This window comes from Ochotona curzoniae, unplaced genomic scaffold (assembly GCF_017591425.1).
Source record: "Ochotona curzoniae isolate NIBS_2020 unplaced genomic scaffold, NIBS_Ocur_1.0 patch423, whole genome shotgun sequence".
NCBI lineage: Eukaryota > Metazoa > Chordata > Mammalia > Lagomorpha > Ochotonidae > Ochotona > Ochotona curzoniae.
This window is the reverse complement of record NW_024466999.1, coordinates 361,189-382,952: the sequence shown is the minus strand read 5'-3', so window position 1 is coordinate 382,952 and position 21,764 is coordinate 361,189. Positions and strand designations below refer to the sequence as shown.

At 55.2% G+C, this 21,764-nt stretch overlaps 3 protein-coding genes across 5 annotated transcripts in view; 1 reads left to right on the top strand and 2 right to left on the bottom strand.

Annotated features, from left to right (window-relative positions):
• Positions 1-3,502, top strand: part of LOC121167718 (leucine-rich repeat-containing protein 36-like) — a 42,011-nt gene extending 38,509 nt beyond the window's left edge. For both annotated transcript variants that reach the window (XM_040997289.1, XM_040997288.1), the window contains 2 exons: positions 771-885; positions 3,191-3,502. In XM_040997289.1, the coding sequence (XP_040853223.1) occupies positions 771-885; positions 3,191-3,416 (341 nt within the window). In that variant the 3' untranslated portion in view covers positions 3,417-3,502. The remainder of the gene's footprint in view (positions 1-770; positions 886-3,190) is intronic.
• Positions 3,503-5,059: 1,557 nt separating this feature from the next.
• Positions 5,060-8,641, bottom strand: LOC121167693 (tubulin polymerization-promoting protein family member 3). Of its 2 annotated transcripts, none has more exons than XM_040997249.1 (4): positions 8,516-8,641; positions 5,972-6,165; positions 5,703-5,856; positions 5,060-5,595 (listed from the first exon to the last, which is right to left on the bottom strand). In XM_040997249.1, exons 2-4 carry the CDS (start codon positions 6,157-6,159, stop codon positions 5,407-5,409), a joined length of 531 nt encoding a protein of 176 aa, XP_040853183.1. In that variant the 5' UTR covers positions 6,160-6,165; positions 8,516-8,641; the 3' UTR covers positions 5,060-5,406. The 2 variants fall into 2 exon arrangements, with proteins under 2 accessions (XP_040853183.1, XP_040853182.1); XM_040997248.1 differs by having other exon boundaries at positions 8,526-8,640.
• Positions 8,642-10,997: 2,356 nt separating this feature from the next.
• On the bottom strand, positions 10,998-21,559 carry LOC121167711 (palmitoyltransferase ZDHHC1-like). Its single transcript, XM_040997278.1, has 11 exons — positions 21,513-21,559; positions 20,061-20,294; positions 17,121-17,296; positions 15,576-15,677; positions 15,154-15,278; positions 14,900-15,058; positions 14,576-14,688; positions 11,995-12,077; positions 11,680-11,773; positions 11,467-11,548; positions 10,998-11,357 (listed from the first exon to the last, which is right to left on the bottom strand). Exons 2-11 carry the CDS (start codon positions 20,292-20,294, stop codon positions 11,074-11,076), a joined length of 1,452 nt encoding a protein of 483 aa, XP_040853212.1. The 5' UTR covers positions 21,513-21,559; the 3' UTR covers positions 10,998-11,073.
• Positions 21,560-21,764: the final 205 nt, after the last annotated feature.

Here is a 21,764-nt window from a genome sequence, read left to right as displayed (position 1 = left end):
TCATAAGTCCGAATAACAGAGACAACAGTCTTCACTTACCCCAAACACAGTTCTTTGTCCTCTCCAGTCTTACTTTAAGTCCACCGTGAGGCCCTCGTGGTGCTTGGCTCACTGTGGACACAGCTGCTGCAGCCCTCACTTGAGCCTTTTAAATCTTGCAGCTCCAATTGTGATCGACATTAGCTTCAGCTGGGGACTTGATAAACCAGTGGCTCCTCAGGCATCCCCATCACAGCGACTGAATAAGGATCTGCATTTAACAAAATCCCAGGTCATTCCTCAGGGTCAGCCTCAGTGTGATTAAAAAGTTTAGGCAGAACTGTTCTAGAAGCCTGCCTGTATTCAGCACAGAGTGACTGTGCTCTCACTCACCTGACAGGCAGTGAATGCATACTCGGAGAGCCAGAGTTGACGGTCACAGGCACCAAGTCCCTTTCTGCAAGCACTCATCGAGTCCCACCACGTGCCTGACACACTTCCCACATCCTTTCCCCCTACCACATAAGGAGGGACAAACACGCATTCCCCAAGTCAGACGTACACAGAAAAGGGCCTTACAGGGTTGTGCTAAGTGAGAACAAGCGGATCCTCTCATCAGGGATACGGGGCAGGATTCCTGGCCCTGGGGAAATCCGAACCCACAGGCACCAGGAAGTAACTGAAGCTTAGTTCAGCTCTGTTGCCAATTCCCAAGATGTCTGAATACCGAAGCTCTGCTCAAAGCCGAGCAGCCCGTGGAGCCCGCTCAGCCCTCACTGTACTGTTTGCAGATGATCTTCTGCGCAGAAACCAACAGCTGACCATGCAGGTGGCCTGCCTGAACCAGGAGCTCGCCCAGCTGAAAAAGCTGGAGGACACAGTTGCCCTTCTCCACGAAAGCCAGAGGTAGGAGACGGCATACCTAACTGGCCCCTGGCCGCAGATATTATTTCCACATATCTCCTTTGTTTCACTTGGGAACTTGTGTACACTTTGCAAGTGAAGTCCGCGCTGTACATAAACTGCCTGCACCTGGGCCCGTTCACTCAGCTTTCCAGGCACCGGGACACAACGGATTGAATGTCTTGGCTGGCATTGGTGGGCTGCAGCTAGTTTCTTGTTAGCTCTAATAAGGCCTTTGTCTGGGTCAGCTCCTTCTCTTTGGTCCCAGTGTGCCCCTAAAATCAGCTGTTTGGCTCCCCTGGGGGAAAAAATACCTGCTTCCTGGCAGTCACACATCAAGAACACTCAGCAGGGCACACCAAGGGAAGAAGCCGAAGGTAAAAGTTCTCTTGAACTCAGTAGCATCGGCCCCTCAGTAGCAACGAGCTCTTCCCTCAGTTGGGGTCAACTGGGGAGGGCTGGGAGGGTTCAGAGAAGTTCTTGAAATGTTGCTCTACTAACCCACCTTTACTTAGACCCCTCAGTGAAATGTGAATGTCAGCACCTCCTCTCCAAACTTTCACCCCCATTTTTATTTACCTAGCTTCCTAGTCAGAGGGTTATACCACACTCATTCTAGGCAACTCTCATCTGCTGCTTTGCTCCCAAATGCCACAACTGGGGCTAGGCCATGCTGCCAGGAATCAAGAACTCCATGCCATATGAGTGGCAGGGATCCAAGTACTTGACCCATCACCCGCTGCCCCTTCTTTCCTTCCTTCCTTTCTCTCTTTCTTTTAAAGATTTATTTATTTTTATTGGAGAGTCAGCTCTGCAAAGAGAAGAGACAGAAAGATCTTCTATCTGCTAATTCACTCCCCAAGTGGCTGCAACAACCAGAGCTGAGCCGATCCAAAAACCAGGAGCCAGGAGCTTCTTCCGGGTCTCCCACACATGCGCAGGGTCCTAAGCCTTTGGACCATCCTCTACTGCTTTCCCAGGCCACAAGCAGGGAGCTGGAAGGGAAGTGGAGCAGCCAGGATATAAACCGGCGTCCATTTGGGATCACAGCACATTCAAGGCAAGGACTTTAGCCATTAGGCTAACGCATCCGGCCCTGTACATTTCCAATAAGCTTCCAGGTGCTGCACTGTGGGGGCTGCTGCTTGAGGTCACACAAAGCTGTAGCTCTTGGGTGCAGCACATTCAGCTCACTGTGTTTTACACAATCTGGAAATCATTCTGCATGTTGTGAGATCATCGACTCAATATATACGTACACTGGCTTCATAAGGTCTTGATTCTTAGGGAATTTTTTTGTCACTATGATTTCTTCTTAGAATTTTGTCTAATATGTATCGGTCCCAACATCAATTCGACAAAACAAGATAAATTCAGAAACATTGTGTCTCCTTTCTTTATCCCTTCCTTCCCTCCCTTCTTTCATCTGTCTGTTGTGTTTAGATGTGGCTGTGTAGATGTGCTCCCCTTGTATTATATAAAAAGCATCATGTGGTCTTCACATTTCCTCCTGGGAGGCTGCCACTGTGGTGTAGCAGCTTTAGCTGCCACTTTGCAATGCTGGTATCCCATCTCAGAGCTCCAGTTCAAGTCTGGCCAGGCTTTCAATCCAGCTCCCTGCTAATGAGCCTGAGAAAGCACTAGATGATTACCAAAGTACTTGAGGCCCTGCCACCCACATGGCAGATCCAGATGGAACCTAGTTCTCCTGGCTTTGACCTTGGCCCAGCACTGGCAGTTATGGTCACTTGGGGAATGAACCTTTGTCCCTCCCTGTCTTTTCCCCTGCCCTGACTTTTAAATCAATAAAAATAGTTGGGCTTGCATGATATAGCAAGCAGAACCAGCAATAGCAACACCATCATCACACACGGTACCAGTTTTAGCTTGATTGTTCCACTTGCCCATATGTGGGTTCATATGTGGATTGCAGTAGAGTCTGGAAGCAGAGTCATGACTGGCATGGTGGGCTCCTTGCAGAGAAGCTTTCTTTGTGAATAGAGATTGGAGACACAAGCTGCTTCCAGCCCTTCAGTGCTTCTTCTTACCTCACTGTGAAAGTGCTTTGACGAGGTTAGAACATCCAACACATAACATGTGAGATACAGTATCGCTTCAGCTGTCTGGAACATAATTAAACAGATTTGGGGTGAAGACACTGTGGATCAGCTTTGAAAACAGCCCCCTTCTGCAGGTGACAGTTCTTTCTATTTGCAGTCATGACTGGAGTTTGTATTGTGTTTAGCTCAGATCTGAGTGGCACCTAATTCACTCAGGTCACTTACCACTTTTCTCCCCATGGCCTCAGATCTCTGGTGGTGACCAACGAGTACCTGCTGCAGCAGCTGAATAGAGAACAGAAGGGCTACTCCGGGAAAGCACTTCTGCCCCCAGAGAGGGGTCTCCACCCGGGGAGATCATCACCCTTTGGGAAGAGCACACTGTCTTCTGCCTCGCCGGCGGCACATGACACAGGTCAATACCTAATACAAAGCGTCTCAGATGCTGCCCCAGAGCCCAGCTTATGGAGCTAGCGTCCACCACTGCCCCCACCAAGGGCTCCCACTCCACTGCCCCAGACAAAGTGCACCTACCTGCGGCAATGAAAAGAATGCTTATTCCAATTCCATTGTGTTGGGCCTGCTTTTTATTACTCTGCATGTCTCCTCCCACGAAGCTATTCTTTCCTCCTGCCCACAGAAATAGCTGTGGCTCTTAGTCCCAGACACTCGGCCCTATAGATACATGGCTGGCCATTTTGAAAAATCTAGAGCGCCTCAAAGGGGTTATGTGGCAGGGACAGAGGCAAACAGGACATGCTGCCATGGGTCTATGACCAGGAAGCAGTTCTTGCTGTTGGTGGTGGCAGGGAGTGGGCTGATGCCACCAGTTGTCCCCTGAGCAGGTGACCTTTCACTTGGGCAGAGCACAGGCCCAGGATGAGCACAGTAGGGAGAAGCTGCTCAGAGAAACAGGGGTGCAGACAGTGAGGTGGGGAGGAGCTAAAGGGCTGAGGGACTGAGTGAAGGAGGCAGCTGGAGCTGAGCTGCCCCTCCCCTTAAAGGGAAGACAGAGAAGTGAGGGGTTTGTACTTGAGAAGCTTGAGATGCTTTCTCTGTGAGAAGACAAGATTAAAGATGATGTGAAGTTGGGGAGGACCAAAGAACAGCTGGGACTGGGGACAGGGCCAGGCCCCAGGTGAATGCATCTCCTGTGCATGCCCAACCCAGCCCAGCTTCCACTTCCCTGACTGACTGGGGTAAACAATGCAGGTGCTTTCTTTCACCTGCCAAAGGATTCAGGTCACTGGGGCAGCAACATCCCAGAGCAGCCTGTAGGGTGGGGGATACCCTCACTGTACCACTGTTCCCTGTGTGATGTGGCTCAGAGGAGAATATTTTTGAATGTGTGCCCTTGGGAGCCACCCTCTGCCCCAGCCCCAAGTCCCATCCATCTCCCTTGTCATACCAAGAAGGAAGGAGTAGTGGGTCCAGAGCCCAAGGTTTGGGCCTAACTCTGGTCTGACGCACAGGGCCTTGGGGAGATGACAACAGCTGGAAATGCCAAGGGGTCCATTCTCAGGACCACAGACACCCTGCCCACTTCCTCCAAGCTCATGTGCTAACCAGATGGGAGGGGTGAGCACACACCACACTCTGCACTCCTTCATTGATCTTCACCCCTACCCTACCACCCACAGGCTGGTACTGGTGCCAGGCCCCATCTCTGGCTGTGGACCTTGCTGTGCAAGGTTGCCCAGCATGGGAGGCCAGAGGTGTATTCTGGGCACAGGTCCATGGGAGCCTGTCCACTCTCAGCTCCATTTCTTCAGCTGTGAAACTGAGGAACTCCAACTCTGATTCAGAGTAACCCCCTCCCCCCACAGAAGCTAAGTGCCAAGGCCAACCTTGGGACCCATCCCAGGCTCAGCCCAGGCCTGTCTCATTGCCCCTCTGGCAGAAAGGCAGGCTGCGGCACTGGGACTGCGGCTCAGAGCCGAGGCAGGCAATTGTGTACATCCCGTAAAAACATTGCAGCAATCTGGCTCCAGGCTAATACAGGGATAAGGTGGGCAAGGGGGCAGGGAACAGGGCATGACAGACAAGGGGATGACACTGAGTGGCCAGTGGGGTGCAATTCCATGACCCCCATTGTCATACATCTGGCCAGGCCACACTGGTACAAAAGGCTTCTTTATTGAGGTCTGGGTAAGAATTAGGCACTTGGCCAGAGCAGCAGCTTAAATATGAGGCAAGCAGGCAGGAAGGTGAGCCGGGCCCAGGGCTCTGGGAGGGGCAGTAAGGCTGTAGGCACTGTCTCCAGGCAGAAGTCAAGAGGGAAGGGAGGGGGCAGGGGATGGGGGGCAGTCTGGGTCAAAGGCCTGGGGGCCGGCACCCTGGGGCAGGGCAGGCAGCTCTGGGTGGCAGGTGTCCAGCAGGGAGGGAACCGGGTTCTCTTGTTCCTCGCGCCCCGTGGGCCCAGGCCCCTGGCAGGGGCAGCCGCATCAGAGGGCCTTCCTGGGCCTCACTTCTTCACCTTGGCGTCATAGGTGCCCGCATTCTTGTAGGCACTCACATAGCCACTGTCGTCCAGGATGTCCTGCCGGCCAGCGATGCCCTTGCCTTTGCCGCTCTCATCAAAGCGCTCCTTATGGGAGCCGGTGTACTTGCTGGTGTCAGTCAGCCGCTCCACAGCGCCCCCTGTCTTTGCTTTCTGTTTAGACAGAATTCCCCGCAATAGGTGCCCGGTGAGGGAGCCAAGCCTGACCTGAGCTTTCCCACGCCCCCACCAGTGACCCCCACAGACAGGCAGGCACTTACGGTAACACCCAGGTTGGCTGGTTCCTTGCCTGCCACCAGCTGGCAGATGGCATCGAAAGCCTCCTCCTTGCTCTTCCCCTTGAATCGCTTGGTTGCCAGCTCTTCCAGCGCCTTCTTGAACTCCTCATAGTTGATGACCCGAGCAGACTTGCCCCTGCAGGCATGCAGGCACCCTAAGTGTCCCAGCCATGTTTATGTCCACCCTGGTGCCAGCCTCCCAGCCCCCCACCTTCGAGGGATCTGAGAAACAGGGGCTGCTGGGGGCTCACTTGACTTTGGAGAAGACGATGTCAACATCAGTGCCTGTCACAGCCTTCCCGTCGGCCACCTTGCAGTCCTTGCACAGCTTGGCCCAGTTCTTGCCATTCATCTCATGCCCGCTGGCCTTAGGATCGCCATGGATGGCAAACTTGCGGAAGCTCTCCTCCAGCCCTGCGACATCTGTGCTCGTCGCCATGCCACCCTGCAGGGGTCCACCTCTGTCACTTCCCGGCCAAGCTGCACTGTCCCAAGCCACAAAAAATCCCCATCTCCTCCACCCTACAAGCTGGCTGCATGCATACCATGGACCCTCAGAGCTTCAGGCCTGGAGCTGGGCACTCCCTGTCCCAACTCGGCTGGGTTCTGGCAGAGCCCACAGAGAGTAGGTCCTGCCTACTGCTTTGTGTCCGGCCTGGCTCTGAGAAGGCCACAGAAGATGGAGTCATGATGCCCACATCAGACCAGGAACAGAATGGCACTGTCCAGAAAAGCTGTGAAGGCAGCAGCTGGGGAAATGGCTTTGTTTGGTCTTGGCACAGGGCCTGCCTGCATGGAGGCGAGGGTGGCTAGGCAGGTCCCCCTGCACTGGCCCAGCCCAACTGGAAGCTGCACATGGATAGTGGAGCAGAGTCAGGGCTGGTATGGGCTGCTGGCTGGGCATGTATTCAGTGAGGACAGTGTCATTGGAAGGGTTGTGAAGACCCAGCAAGAGCCAGCCCTGGGCTTGAGAAAGGAGCCAGAACATGGGCAATGGTGCATGCCCCAGGCAAGGGTGCAGCTGGCCCAACCGGGACCTTGTTACTATTTGCTATTAAACAAAAACATGAGGGGGAGCAAGAGCTCGGTGCTGGCCTGGCCACAGTTTGTGAAGCCTGGAGACAGTTGCTATGGGAGGGTGGTGCTGCTTGCAGAAGGTTGCTAAGGGCAGGCTGGTGTCAGGGCGGCGCAGGGAGAAGCTCCCAGAACTGCTGGGCTGGGCCAGGCTGGGCTAAGCTGGGGAACAGGGACCCATGGGTGGGGCACAGGAACACTCCCTGTGCCCGGGGCACCACCATCTTCCTGGCCCTTGGTCACCTAGTGGGACTAAACCCCCCCCCCCCCAGTCTGCAGCGTGTAGGAGCAGGACACTGGGGGCTCCCTCTGCATGGGGCTCCCAAATTTTCAGCCATTGACACATAGTAAGTGGGGCTGTGGCCCTGTGACCCTCCATCCACTGAGGCACATCTGCCTTGTCTGTGCCTCATCTTCCATAGAGGCCACCCTCGCCATGCCCTGAGGATGGCCAAAATACTGGTCTGCCTTCCCATATGCATATGCACCCAGCCCCTGTCCTCCAGCCCCTGGGCGATGGAGTCGTGACCACACCCTAACCTGTACTACTACAACCTCTTCCAGACTCACCCCAGAAACCTGGGGCTCAGATCTCTACCATCCTCTACCCCTTCACTGCTAAGATGGCCTCCTACAGTAATAGCCTCAGCACTGCACAAAAGTGCCTCCCATATACACAGCCTCCACTGCGGTCCCCTGGGCCACGCCCTCCCCAGAACACAGCTTTGCTGCCATGACCACACCCTTTGCCCTGCGTTGCGGAGGCCTCATCCACACCCCTCCCACCTAGAGAATGGAAGTGGATACAAACACCTGCAGCTCTCCTGAGACCCATGCTTGCAGCCCCCTTTGCCCACCACCTTTATCAAGACCCAGGACCACACCTTCAGCCCCCTTTGTCCACATTCCCACTGCCTCTCACCACACTCTTGTCTGGCATTAAAGCCCCTGAGTGTCCCTGTCCATACACTGGTACCCCAGATTTCCACACTGAGACCACCCCAGCCCTGCTGGCCCACACCCCTCTCTGCACTGCAACCCCCTAAATACACTTCAGTCCCAACAACCATCCTCTAGCTCCACCTTTTATACTAGAGCCTCCAGGGGCCACAGCATGAGCCCATGCCCAGCTCCCCACTCCCACTACTGCTGATCTGAACACTAGAAATCATCCCCCCACCCACCTACCCTAGTGAGCTCTGGGAGCATGAGTACCCAAAGCTGCTACATTTCAGGGCCTCTAGGAACCAAACCCTGGGTCTGTAATAGGCTCCCCCTTTGCCCTCTCAAGATGCACCCTACCACCAGAGACCTAAAGACCTGCACTTAATTCAAGGGGGATTTGGGCACCACTGGGCACCTGTCCCAAGAGACTGGGAGCCTCCTGCCTGCAGCACAAACTCTTGTCTGCGGGAAGATGAATTCTGGGGAGTTTCCCAGCTGCTCAGGTGGAGCCTGACCTGCAGGCCCTGGATGCAGGCACCACGCCCATGAACTGGGCCACCGCCGGCTCCCGCTGGGACAGCTGGAGTCATCAATCAGCGAGGCAAGGAGGTTGGGGCTAGAAAGTGGAACGGTTGGGCCAGGCAGGGCCGCTCAGCTAATGTCCTCATCTTGGTACGGGGGAGGGGGGTTGAGGACCCTTTCCAGACCACTCCCATCCACCCCCTTCCTCATTGTGCAGGATATTGATTAGAGTGATCGGCGTCCCAGTCTCCTACCGGCTTCTACCTCTTGGCTGCTCCTGTAGCGCGCGTTCAGATGGACCGAAGGACGCAGGAAGGGACCCACGGATGCGGGGCACCAGGCTGCTCCGCAGCTTCGCTCCCTGCAGGCTCCCAGGCGGGACTGCAGCCCGGGCGGCTCCTCCGTATTATCCCCTGTTTCTCGGTCTCCTTAGAGACGGCGAGTCCCACCCCCGAGGCTGTCTCGGCGGGAGAGTGACCAAGGTCACGCTGGCTCCGCCCACCAGACCCCGCCTGCGTGCTGTGGCTGGGAGCCGGCAAAGCTACACCATCGGTCTTATTCCGCTCCTCCCCGGCAGCCTCGCGATCTTTGCAGCATGAGAGCTGGTCCTCTGCGGGTCTGGGCAGAAGTCCTCGGAAGTCCCCCCCGACGGGCTATCAGCCTCCCAACCTGGGCTCTGCTCAAAAAGTTCTCTCCCTCCTGGGCGAATCCAGCTTCCCAGAGCGCCAAATTGGGGCAGCCTGGGAGCTGGAGCGTAGGCGAGGGGGTGAGGGACAGAGCAAGGTGCGTTTCTGTAATGACAAGGGGCTGCAGCTGGCGACGTCTCCCGCGTTCTCTGGAGGAGGGAGGGTTGGATGAGTGCACAGCGTTTGCTCAGTCGTGGAATTTTGCACTCCCACAAGGAGGCCCGACGCCAAGAAAAGCTCCTGGTCCCCTGGGATCGGTCCCCTTGCTTTTATTCCCACCTTGTCCTTCTGAACCCAAAGTCTTCCCACTTCCCCTTCCACGGCCATCTCCAAGGACAAATCCAGTGTTCAGTAATCATAATAACAGCAACTGCCAGACTGCCTCTTCAGATCTTTTAACCACGAGTCCCGCACCCAGGGCGCTTCAGGTCCACACATACCACTGTCTGACAAGTAGCCACCACGGTTTGGGAACCCACCTTGGCCTCTGCCTCTAGACCAACTGGGAATGCCATCCTTGCTTAAAGTAAACACCAGGCCCAGCACCACAGCCCAGTGGCTGAAGTCTTTACCTTGCACACACTGGGATCATATCCCAGCTGCTCTATTTCCCATCCAGCTCCCTGCCTGTGGCCTGGGAAAGTAGTGGCCCAAAGTCTTGGGATCCTGCACTCATATGGGAGACCTGGAAGAAGCTCCTGGCTTCTGGCTTTGATCAGTTCCTTTGCAGCCACTTGAGGAGTGAACCAATAGACGGAGGATCTTTCTCTTTGTAAATCTGACTTTCCAATAAAAAAAAATACAGCTGACCGGGGCGATGGACTGTGCCTGGCCCTGTACTTGCTAGTACATGCGAGAATCTGGTCCGGAAACACCTCAGACAAAGTTTCATTGGAGATCTCCCAAATCAACATGCTGGACTCAGAACCCTAACCAAGAAAAGAGAGAAGACAGAACAAGTCAACCAACCATCCCAGCTATATCTTGGCACGGGGCAAACAGAGACTCTATAGACTATGTCAATCAGTGGAATCCTCAAGGACCCCATCATGCTTGGAGTGGCAAGATTGGCAGCGATTCATAACTGTTGAAATATCAAAACCACTTGAATAAGAACCTCAGGGCCCGCACGGTGGCGCAAGTGGTTGAGTCCTCGCCTTGCACGCCCAGGATCCCATATGGGTGCTGGTTCTAATCCCGGAAGCCCCACTTCCCTTCCAGCTCCCTGCCTGTGGCCCAGGACAGCCCAAAGCCTTGGGACCCTGCACCCGCGTGGGAGACCCGGAAGAGGCTCCTGGCTTCGGATCAGCATAGCATTGGCTATTGCGCTCACTTGGGGAGTGAATCATCAGACGGAAGATCTTCCTCTCTGTATCTCCTCTCTGTATATCCGCCTTTCCAATAAAAAAAATAATAAAAATAAATCTTTAAAAAAAATTAAAAAAAAAAAAAAGAACCTCAGAGCATACCCTACATCTGGGACCTGGGGAGGGTGGGAAATTGGGTGGGCCTTTTCCCTTAATACCCCCTTTAAACATGAAGGAAACAATTTGGAAAAAATAATAGTCTTACCCACTTTCCTGTAGCCCTTGACCCTTTTTACCCTAATTAACTATGTAAAGGTTGTCAAAATATTTTTTTTATTATTTTTTATTGTATTTTTTATATTTATTTTTATATATGTTATTTTCTTTGATAGTGTCCCATAAGCCCCATAGGCTTCTTTTTTTTTATTTATAAATTTTTATTTTGACATTCTTTACATAGTTAATTAGGGTAAGAAGGTTCAAGGGCTACAGGAAAGTGGATACTACTAGTAAAATATATTTTAAAAACAAATAAAGAAATAAAATTTTTTTAAAGATTGTCTTTAAAAATAAATAAATCTTTTTTTAAAAAATAAATCTTTTTTTAAAAGAAAGTAAACACCAAGTTCGCAAAAGCATTAAAAAAACATTTATTGGAGCATCACAGCCGGTGGGCAGGTATTGCTGAGTGGTAGGGGAAGGAGGCCGATCCCGCCAGCCATGGGGACTCCTAAAGTGCACTGGGGACTGCAAGCGTGGGGTGTTGCATAGAGAGTTGGGCCGGCCGCTACTCCTTGGCCCTCTGGCTTATCTGTCCAGCTACTTAAGGCCACTGTCCTGGGCATCTGGAGCCTTGAGTTCACCACTCCAAGGGCTGACACACACAGCGGGAGCCCGCGTCTGCAGCGCCAGCCCTGGCTCCCGAGCCCTGCCCCCAGGGGTAGCCAGAGCAGCACTGCCCAGGCGTGTCTGTGCCACTGGAATCTCATCCAGGGACTCGGCCCACGCCAACTGGTCGGTGCCTGCAGGGCCAACAGTGGGCCTCGGACTGGCTCTTGTGGAATCACTCAGTGAGCCGGAATGGTGCTCAGTGTTCCGGGACCCTGCATGGTGAGGAAAAACAAGAGACAGAGGGCTGCAGCTTGCTCCGACTTCTGCCTTGCTTTTCCTTGGAGCTTGCTAGGGAGGACCTGGACATGCACGGGTGCTTACCCCGCAGCCTGGGCAGCGAAGCCACCTCCCAGTTCAGGATCTCTGACATCGGTACCTTATACATGCGCCGCTTCTTCTTTTTCTATGGAAACAGAGGAAGTCTAAGGGCAGCTTAGTCTTCAAATTGGTGGAGGTGGAGTTGTGCAGGAGGATAACGGCCCTTTTCCAAGCCCTCTCCCATTGTGTCCAAGGGGGCCCAGCTGTATTCCCTACCTGGGGGCAGATCCTGGGAGGCAAGGCCAGAGTGTCTGGGGAGGAGGGCAGTGGAGGCTCTCCTTGGCCCCTGGTGGTAAGAAATGGGGCAGGACTGAGAGGGTAGCAGAAGGTTAAGCACAGGGGGGCTGTCCCCCAAAGTCCTTTGTGCTGGGGGTCCTGATGCAAGCTTCTCTACTTGGCAGAGGGCCCTGGGCTGACCCATCTGAGTCATTCCTGAGCTGTACCCAGACCCAGGTCTGGGCCTTGACCCATGCTTTCTCCCACCTTGGGTGGCCCTGCCATGCTAGTGGGAGATGCCCAGATCACACTCACTTGGCATTCACTGCCACTGGCCTGGCTTGGCTTGGGGGCTCTGGGCGCGCATGGCTGAAGGTCTGCATATAGAACTCCATCTCCTGTGGAAGGCAGGGGTCAGGGAGGCTGCAAGGTCAGGAATGCATCTGGAGCCTCCTGGGTCATGTGCCAGCCCAGGGGTGCACTGGCCCCTGAGGGAGGTTACAGGCCCCACCCAGCTGTCCAAGGCCATCCATCTATGCGATTCCCAAAGTCTCTCTGTGGGCTAAGAAACCTTATTGCTCCGCAGGTCCCCACTACATCCAGTCTAATTCCCTCACCTCCAGGAAGGCTCAGCTCCCCAAGTTTGGAACACACCCGAGCAGGACAGGCGCTCACAGCTGCTCAGCTCAGGGCAAGGCAAGGGCCACTCAGGGCGCCCGCTCCTTCTCCTAGCCCCTCCCAGGGCTCCAGCGTTTGAACCAGTTTGTACCCTGGCCGGGAGGTCCGAGGGTGTGCCCCAGATGGTGGCCCCAGACTGGCCGGCTCCTAGAAGCTGAGTCGGGGCGTGCCCCTCATGCTCAAAGAGCACCCAACGATAACCCTAACCCCGAGCTGCGGGGAAGGGCCGCTAGCGGGAAAAGGAAGGTGGCACCCACAGCGCCACAGCTGGCAACAGGGACTAGGCTTATTTATGAGCGAGTTGCGTCTTGTTTAATTGCAAGCCCCGAAAATAAAGGGACCTGGGAGGTCACCTCGCGGCCTAGGCCTGCACCCCAACAAGGAGGGTGCACCCCAGGCACGCCCACCAGGGCGGCAGGTGAGGAAACAAAAGGCAGAACAGAGCCAGCAGGGAAGGGCGTGGTGCGGAGGATGTGGGCGTGGCTTGGGCGGCAAGGCCCCGCCCCTGGCGGCAGGGAAGGAGAGAGGCAACACCCCGACAGTTGTCACTGGCCCAGCAGTCGCTTCCATGGAGACCAAGGCGTCCTGACTAATGCAGAGAAGACACTGTAACAGCAACGCCGTCTCTAAAACAAGCCTATGTTTGGGGGCAACGGCTCCAGAAAGGGGCCCCTCCCGCATTCCTGCTCGGGGTGGGGGTGGGGAAGCTGCCTGCTGGGGCTCTGGCAGACCTGGGAACGGGGCCCAGCCACAGCAGGCCGGCTGTACAGGTGCAGAGACCCTGGCAGAGCCTTGGGGAAGGGGGTGGAGATGCTGGCCTGACCTCTGCCTGGGGTCAGAGGTCAAAAACAAGGCATAATGACCTGCACCTCAAGGTAACCCTCCCCCCAACTTTTTACTCTTGTTCACTCAGCATCTTTCGCTGGCCCAGTAGAGGGCCAAAGTCTACCCCAGTTCCCAGGACCTCAAAGGGTGGGGCACAGAGAGAGCAGCAGTAGAGAATGGTCTTAAAGCCCATGGGGCCAAGCCCTAGCCGGAGCCCTAGTCACTAGGGAGGCCCACTCCAGACACTCCTGCTCTCATTACAGCTGTCCCTTGGAGCTATACCTCTGCCTCAGTTCTGCTCTGTAAACGGGCCCTGGGTAGGCCTCCCTGCAAACGGACACAACAGAAGCCCAATGTCCTTGCTGCTGCCACCCTTGGCCCATAGCCTAAGCATGACAGCGACACAAAGCCTGCAGTCTATGCCCCCTCCAGGGGGGCTCTGGCCTTGATGCCTAGAGAGACCCTGGCCTATCTCTCCACAGGGCAATGGGAGCACTGCCAGCCTCCCTAGGAGGGCCCCCACTGCGTTGACACTGGGTTATGGCCCACTCCAGGACAGGGAGTCCAGCACACACCACCCCCGAGGCTGACCTAGAGCAGAGCCTCACTCTGGCAATGAGAATAGGACAAGTGGGGTCCCAAGCCCCCCCTCCAACCCGCCCACCAGCCTGTGTTTGTGTTGTTGCCATGAAGATTCAGGGCTTGGCCTGGGCCCCCTGACTTCCTAGTCCCAGGGGCCTCTGAGCCCTGGACCACCCCATCTCCAGCTGCTGACCTCAGGAAATTAGGGGCATGGGAAGGGGCTAGGCTGGGTAGCAGCTGGGCTGGCCAGCCTGAAGCCTGGGCTGGAGGATTCCTGTAGCTGAGTGAGGAGACCTGAACTATTTCCACATCTTTCTTCTGTCTAACCTTCCTAGGCCTCAACATGCTCATCTGCAACACTGGTGGGGCAACAGCACCTGCCCTGTGGGCTACACTGAGGATAAGAGGATGACATATATAGGCATGGGGAAAGCAGATGGCTCCCTCTTGTCCCCCCACAGCTTCAGCTCCAGCCCTTGGTCTATCCCACTCCTTTCTGCAGCAGCCCCATCCTGCCTGTGTCCAGGCTCCCACATCCCGCCCCCTCTGGCACATGCATGGAGCCTGGACAGTCATGTCCATCAGGCCCTAAGGCTGGCTGTGCCCAGCTGACTCAGTAGGTGAACAAGTACGCAAGCCAGATTCACCCTGCCCCTGTTCCCAGCATCCCCTGGTCCAGCCATGACTCAGTGATGCTTGCCTTTCCTTTGTCTCCTCATTGGCTGGCTGTGGCACAGTCCACTCCCCACCACCCCCACCTCCAGGCCGATCTCCCACCCCACCCCCAACCCTCCAGGGGCCACCTCGATACCTGAATGGGCCGCATCTTGGGGGGACACAACTCAAGCTCCCGGTGGGCCTCCTTTGACTCCTGCGGTGGGCGATGCCGCACGATGTACTCATAGGTGGTAAGCTTGTGCCATACTGGCGGTGGGCAGAGGGGGGAGGAGAGGACTCAGTGCGACAGAGCTCAGAGGAGCTGGGTGGCCACCAACTTCTCAGTGGAGACTGCTGTCCCCACACTCCCTGAGACCAGGTTCCCAGGAAAAGGTGTGGTATCCAGGCTCTGCAGCCCCACCACCCCTGACAGGTAAGCGGCCCCTGTTTGCCATGCTGCTGTCAGGGAGACACTTACTGAGATAGATGTGGAAGCAGAGCAGATGGCCGAGCAGGGCTGTGGAGAGCAGGCCCAGGAGGATGAGGAGGGCGGTCAGCGCGAGGATGGCAGAAGCCCTGGTCTCCAGGGGCACAGCAGGCAGGAACACAAACCACACATCAGTTTGGTTCTTCACCACTGCAAGCACAGGCCGTGTACTCAGTCAGGGCCTGGCCCAGAGATCAGAACAGGCGCACAATAGGAGTGGGAGTGGGCCTGGAGCCCCAACTGACCTTCAAAGTGTGGGTGGGTACGCAGCCGCATGGGGTTGACAAAGAACTCCACAAAGACATAAGTGGCCACCAGCACCAGGAGCAGAACACCCAGTAAAGCGGATATGACACTGTGTAGAAAGAGCCTGGGCCCAGCCACGGGCAGCTATCAGCGCCTGGGCCCTCCAGCTTGGTAAGGGCCAGGAGCTTAGAAGCGCCCAAAGCTGGGATGCAGGGGAGACCTCTGACCCAGCAGTCCCGCCTCCTCCGCAGCCCAACGTGCAGGACAACCCTGAAGACCTGTGGCCTTTGGACTCCTGGCTTCTCTGGGCCAGCAAGGGGCAAGCCCCACACCCAACTCCTGGAGCTTGAGAGCATCCATGTGCCTGAGCAGCACCCAGCCCTCCAAGCACGTCCACCGCTCACCCCAGGTCTGCTCTCACCGGTAGTTCCTTTCACCCACGCAGTTGTTAAGCCATTTGCAGTGATGGTCGAAGCCACACACACACTTGTTGCAGGCGCTGCAGTGCTTGGAGCGAGCGCTCCTGCGTGGGGGAGGTGCAAAGCCATTGGTCCCTCATGTTGCCCCTCGCAGGCCAGCCCATCGTGGCCCAGCAGCCTGGGCCTGCCAGCGACTTCCCCTTGAGGAACCACAGCACCAGGCCGGGCCACGTACCCACCAGGTGTCTCTGCCTGGTAGTGATGCGAGGCCAGGAGCACGCACGCCCTCTAGCGACATTGCAAGTAATGGTCCTTGCAGGAGGCCATGCTTCCCAAGGACTACAGACCCAAGGGGAGGGCAGAGATGGGGCGTGGAGTGGCACCTTTTCTGACACCTTCTCTGGACTGAGCACTACGTGATGGCCACATCAGATGAGAAAAGGGTTTTTTCTTGCACAAAGAGGCTGGTGTGGACCTGCACTGATCTTTCTGACATCCCCATTTTCCAGGTCCCTGCCTCCCTGTATCCTGTAGGAATCGTGCTGAGGTACTGAGTGGGCTAATGGGAGCAAGCCAAAAATGAGCACACAGCCCTGCGGGGAGGGGAGGAGGGGAGATGCAGCACTGCAGGGGGTTAGCCCCCAGTACAATATGAGCAAGATAACCGCCCCGCATCCTGGGGAGGCAGAGGAGGGGACAAAGACAACACAGAGCTGGGGATGGATAGTCACTGTCAGAGCAATCGCTGCCAAGTGCACATACAGGCAACAGCTCAAGCCCAAGTCTTTGGTGCCTGCATGCTGGGCGTTCTCTCGTTCCTGTGGCCAGAGCCCTTACAACACACTGCACATGTCTTTGCCTTAGAGGTCTGAAGCTGCACCACACTCCCACTCCTGATCCCCGCCTCAGGCTAGGAGCCAAAGGCGGAGGGGGTGTCTCCAGATGGAGGAGTAGGGGCAGAGGCTGTGGGAATTAGCCAAGGAGATTAAGCACTTCTCACTCTGATCCCTCCCCCGTCTGACCCCCAGCAGTGTGAGCTGCAGCAGGTGCCTGGGCCTCTCAGGGCCTCAGAATTCTCATGGGTTAAGGAAGCCTGCAGAGTACGCTGGGGGTGGGGGTGGGGTCAGGCAGCCAGCGCCATGCCTCTGACTTTGCTGTTCAGTCACTGTGTGACTTCAGGCAGGCTTCTCAGCCTTTCTGGGGTTGGGCTGTCCACATGCATGGTGCTCGAACCCAGTGCTTAGCACAGGCTCAAGTATGCAAGCTCTGCCTTCCCTCCCAGCACTGCCTAAGGATGCTCACAAGCACCCAGGGGTGTCACTGGCAGAGTTAGCCACTGGAAACACAACTCCTCCTCTTCTGCTTTCAATCACTTTCTCCTCGCCTTCTTGGGCACCCACAATCTCCACTGGGTGAGAACCAGGAGCTCTGATTCAGGATGAATGGCACATGGCATGCTCCCATCTTCCCTGCTCCTCAGGTGGTTTTGCTGACACCCTTATGGCCCCCAAACAGCCATGCAGTCACACCCACACACGGGCACTCACACATCCACATCGCACAAGTTGCAGTGCAGGTCTTCAATGACATGCGCGTGCTGGCTGCGGTTGAAGATGGGCAGGGGCCCCGAGTAGCTCTTGTCCCGCACATTAGCATCTGCTGGGTCTATGGAGACGGCAGTGAGATGCACCAACAGGTGGCCAACAAAGATGGCCCCCATGCACTGGCCCAGCAGGTTAAAGACTCACTTTACACTCTGCAAGCTGAGGTCCCCACCTGAGGACTTCACCCCGCAACCCCGCAGACTCTGCCTATACCACCTCCTAATAGGAGTCCCCAAGGGCTTCCTCAGCAGCCCTCTTTCAGCAGACCCCTGTGCCCAGAGGGAAGAGAGGGACCACATAGCAAAGGAGTTCATGGCTGGGACCATCTGCTGCCGCCACTTAGTGGCCCAACCACAGGGCCCTGGCTAGTCTCACCTCAAGCCACTTTCTGGTGGTTTTCCAAATACTGAAGTAAGACTGAAAGGGGACATTCCCTAAGGTTCAGAGACCTCAGGTTTAAGTTTGGAGCTTATTTTTCTTGCTTCACGAGAAGTTGGCTCTGAGAGGGGCAGCCACAACTGCTGGAGAAGCATTTCCAGAGAGAGGTTCTTCCACTTGCTACCTCCCTGACTGGGGTGCAGGCACTTGAAGCCCTGGACCCACTGTCTGGGATGAAATAACAGGTTTAACGCTGCACTGAAATGCAGTTCTTCACAGACTGATCTGTTCAGTAATGCAGCCACTGCAGAAGAGTATGATGACAACTCTACTATATCTGAGTGTAAAAGGTCACCAGTAAGGGCCAGCCTTGCACCTCAGCCACTTGCAACGTTGTTGTAACATTGGCATCCCATTCAGAGCACCAGTTCAAGTCCTGCCTTCAATCCAGCCCTCTGCTCGTACTCCTGGAAAAGCAGCAGAGGATGGCCCAACTACATGGGAGACCCCAGTGGAGTCCCAGACTCCTAGCTTTAGGCTAGCCTTGTATTGGCTATTGCAGCCATCTGGGGAGTAAACCAATGGATGGAAGATATCTCTTTCTCTCTACCCACCTCGCTTTTTATCACTCTGCCTTTAACACAAATAAGAAGGGGCTGACACAGTGTCATATCAGTCTAATCCTCTGTCTGCTGCACCAGCATCCCATAAAGACATCAGTTCGAGTCCTGGCTTCTCTACTTCTGATTCAGCTCCCTGCTTACAGCCTGGGAAAGCAGCAGAGGATGGCCCAAAGCCTTGGGACTCTGTAACTATGTGGGAGACTCAGAAGAAGCTCCAACCTCCTGACTTCAAATTGGCCCAGCTCAGGTCATTGCAGCCATTTGGGGAATGAACCAGCAAATGAAAGATCTCTCTCTGTCACTCTGTCTCTCTATAAATTTGCCTTTCCAATAAAAGTTAATACATCTTTTTTGTCTTTTTTTCTGTTTTAAAATTAATAAATCTTTAAAAACAAACCACTTAGGCTTGCTGGCCAACTCAGGGAGGGTCTAGTTTTCTTTCTTTTTTTAAAGATTTATTTATTTTTATTACTAAGTCAGATATACAGAGTGGAGGAGAGACAGAGAGGAAGATCTTTCATCCAATAATTCGCTTCACCAGTGAGCGCAACGGCCAGAGCTGAGCTGATCCGAAGTCAAGATCCAGGAACTTCTTCTGGGTCTCCCACACCGGTGCAGGGTCCCAAAGCTTTGGACTGTGCTCAACTGCTTTCCCAGGCTACAAGCAGGGAGCTGGATGGGAAGTGGAGCTGCCAGGATTAGAACTGGCGCCCAAAATCCCAGCACGTTCAAGGTAAGGACCCTAGCCACTGGCCACCGCGCTGGGCCCGAGGGTCTAGTTTTCTATCAATAGAGCTTATAAGCAAGCCCTGGCTCCTGGGAACCAAGAAACCTGCAGTGACATCATTGGCCTCCAGGAACAGCCTCCTCACAAGTCCCTTCCATGTCCACACCCTTGTCATCTGCCCCAGGCTTGACAAGAGGGCAAGTTCTTGTTTGTGGCACACATGTTGTGGTGTTCCTATGCATCTTAGCATGCTGCTTGGGCCCTTTCTACCAACAGAGGAGGAGGCTGGGCAGCAACTGCTCAGCCCCAAAGGCCCTATGATGCCGAGCGGTTCTAGGCAGGGCTGCTGCCTCTGTGCTCCCACCTCTCAGGCTCCTCCCTGCTGATCACCCCGAGCTCACACCAGCCCAGCCCTCCTTTCCCTGGGGATCCTTTTTCCCAATCATAATGCTCACTTGGTTGGGCACATAGATGCCTGTGGCACCCCAAGCTCCTAGACTTGCAGCCATATCCCTGCTCTTAGGGACTGTCGTCAGAGCCAGGGCAGACATACTACAAAGCTCAGGCAAAGTCTGCATGTGTTGCTAGACCCAGGAGCCTCCAGGACCTATCCAGCCCTGTTCTCATGTTCAGCTTCCCCTAAAAGGGCCCTATTTTACAGAATCAATGAGCTCATAAACAGTTCTGGGCACAGACTAATAATCTGTCTGTAAATAAAACCACACTTGAAATGTGCCAGGAAACTTATGATGTAAAACAATTCTACCATGACTGTTTCTGAAAAGTGAAAAATTCTTTTGTAAGTGAAATAATTACTCCCTAATTTTCCCTTTGTTTAGCTCTGGACACCATCAGCTTATGATGGGTTTAAGGCTGTCCTTTGCTAAGACAATTCTCGGGGACCTCCCATCTGTGCAGGCTCAAAAGGCTTGTTCTACAATGTTTTTCATCTGTCCACTCACCCGGTCAGAAGAATGGGGCCAGAAAGAGGCTGAAGGGTGGGCCAGGGGTCCAGTGGGTACCCAGGATCTCTTCTGCCTTACCCGGCACTCCCAAGGCTCTGGCCCCCACGCTAAGCCTCTGACATGTCTATTTGTCTACCCACAATCCCACCGCCCACTTCCCTGCCCCAGTCCCAACCTTTCCCAAGGATACAGCATAGCCAGCAGGCATCCAGTGGTGAGGCAGAAGGGGGACCAGAACCCCAAAGCCGATCACAGCGAAGAAGAGGTACAGCAGCCAGGCCACAATCTGGAGCGGGTGAGGAGGCCAGCTCCACCCATTCCTACGGGACCGCTGGCCCTGCAGCTCCGGGCTGGCCTGTGTGGGTGCAGTCCACACGCTCTTCTCGGGGGCTGTTTTGTTGGAGGGTCTGTTGCAAATGGTCATCTCCGGAGGAGGAAGGAGCAGAGAGAACATTAGCCTGTGGCAGCCTGAGCTGGAGCCAGGTTTTAGCTATGCGTGGAGCAGGCTGGGATGTCAAGCCATTTCCCAGCTCCTCTGTGGGGAAGCCTGTGGGTGGAGGGTGTGGGGAGACTTTGCATGGCACAGAGAGACAATGGGAACAGGGTGGCAGGGGAAGACTGTCCCAGTGCCCCAATGTGAGCCTTGACCCCAGGACTTGACAGAAGAGCCCAGGGTTTGCTCAGGACATGGCGTGGCTGCCCATTACTCAAAGTGCTCTGTCTCCACCATCATCAGAGCTAAACCCAATAAGACATGTTCTCATCTGGTAACAATATCAGGCTGGGGCCAGAGTGATGAGAACACAGGCTGATTCTGTCAGCATTAGTCACCCCCGTGCGGAGGTCCAAGCGCCAATGCTGGAGAAGGGCCCCCGCATCCTCTGCTGGGAGAAACAGAATGGAGTGCTCAGAGTGGGGTGGGGGATGTGGACGCTGCCCCTGCACAGGCCCGTGATCCCTTTGAGACCAGGGGATCAGAACTGCCTCACCGTCCCTGTCCCCGCCCCCCCCTCCTCACCATTGCCTGGGGCTTCCTGACTGGGGAGGAGCCAGCCACAGAGAGAGCAGAGAGAGGAGAAATCCAAGAAACCCTGCTCACTGTGACACACAGGCTCAGGGTCCGTGAACCCGGAAGCGTGGGTTGATGACACTGGAGGGAGCTCAAGGATAGGCCAGGCCTCAGCCAGAGCCAAACCCTCCAGATGGAACCAGGCCTCTCCTCCCCAACCTGCCCTCCTGCAGTCTAACAGCTTTTCTGGAGCCAAAGACACAGTCACTGCCAGCAGGGGCAGGCCAAGAAGAAGAGCCCCTAGACCAGGAACGGCTGAGTCTAAGGGGGAAGCAGAGCCCATGCGGGTGGCTCTTGACCCTTGGAGGGCATGCCGGGGGCTGCGGACAAAACCCTGGTAGCTAGACTTTCCTGCCAGAGGCCCTGACCTGTGGGCCAGGAATCTAAGTGACAAGGGTGTGACACACACACACACACCCCTTGCACAGCAGCCTGGAATGCCTATTTCACTTCTCATCCCAAGAAAATGAAATTCGATCTTCAGAGTCTCCTCCTCCTGAAAGTCTTCCTTGGCGCCTCCAGCACTGTGATGAGGGGGGACCGCAACAGTTCCCCATGTACCCAGAACTGTACCTTGCACACAAGAGTCGCTCAGTAAATGTTTGCTGACTTGAAAACATCTGAAACCAAAGGAAACAGGAGTACAGTGAGTGGTGCGAAATCTAGATTCTACCAAGGCCACGAGGCCCTCCCTGCCCTGCCTTCAGTCCTCCCATCCAGCACCCACTTCACCCCATGACGCAACTGCAAACAATTCCCTGCACCAGCTTCGTCCACTGAATAGAGAGCATGATCCGAGACGTTCACTCTTAGCCACCCTGTCCT

What these genes read in the sequence shown, in the direction of transcription:
- LOC121167693 (XM_040997249.1), bottom strand. Translation starts at nt 6,159, where the DNA reads ATGGCGACGAGCACAGATGTCGCAGGGCTGGAGGAGAGCTTCCGCAAG. An exon ending in ATCGTCTTCTCCAAAGTCAA is followed by an intron (nt 5,857 to 5,971) that starts GTGAGCCCCCAG and finishes GCATGCCTGCAG; the next exon opens with GGGCAAGTCTGCTCGGGTCA. An exon ending in CAGCCAACCTGGGTGTTACC is followed by an intron (nt 5,596 to 5,702) that starts GTAAGTGCCTGC and finishes CTGTCTAAACAG; the next exon opens with AAAGCAAAGACAGGGGGCGC.
- LOC121167711 (XM_040997278.1), bottom strand. Translation starts at nt 20,294, where the DNA reads ATGACCATTTGCAACAGACCCTCCAACAAAACAGCCCCCGAGAAGAGC. An exon ending in GGATGCCTGCTGGCTATGCT is followed by an intron (nt 17,297 to 20,060) that starts GTATCCTTGGGA and finishes CTGCTGGGCCAG; the next exon opens with TGCATGGGGGCCATCTTTGT. An exon ending in TTCGCTGCCCAGGCTGCGGG is followed by an intron (nt 11,358 to 11,466) that starts GTAAGCACCCGT and finishes CTCACCATGCAG; the next exon opens with GGTCCCGGAACACTGAGCAC.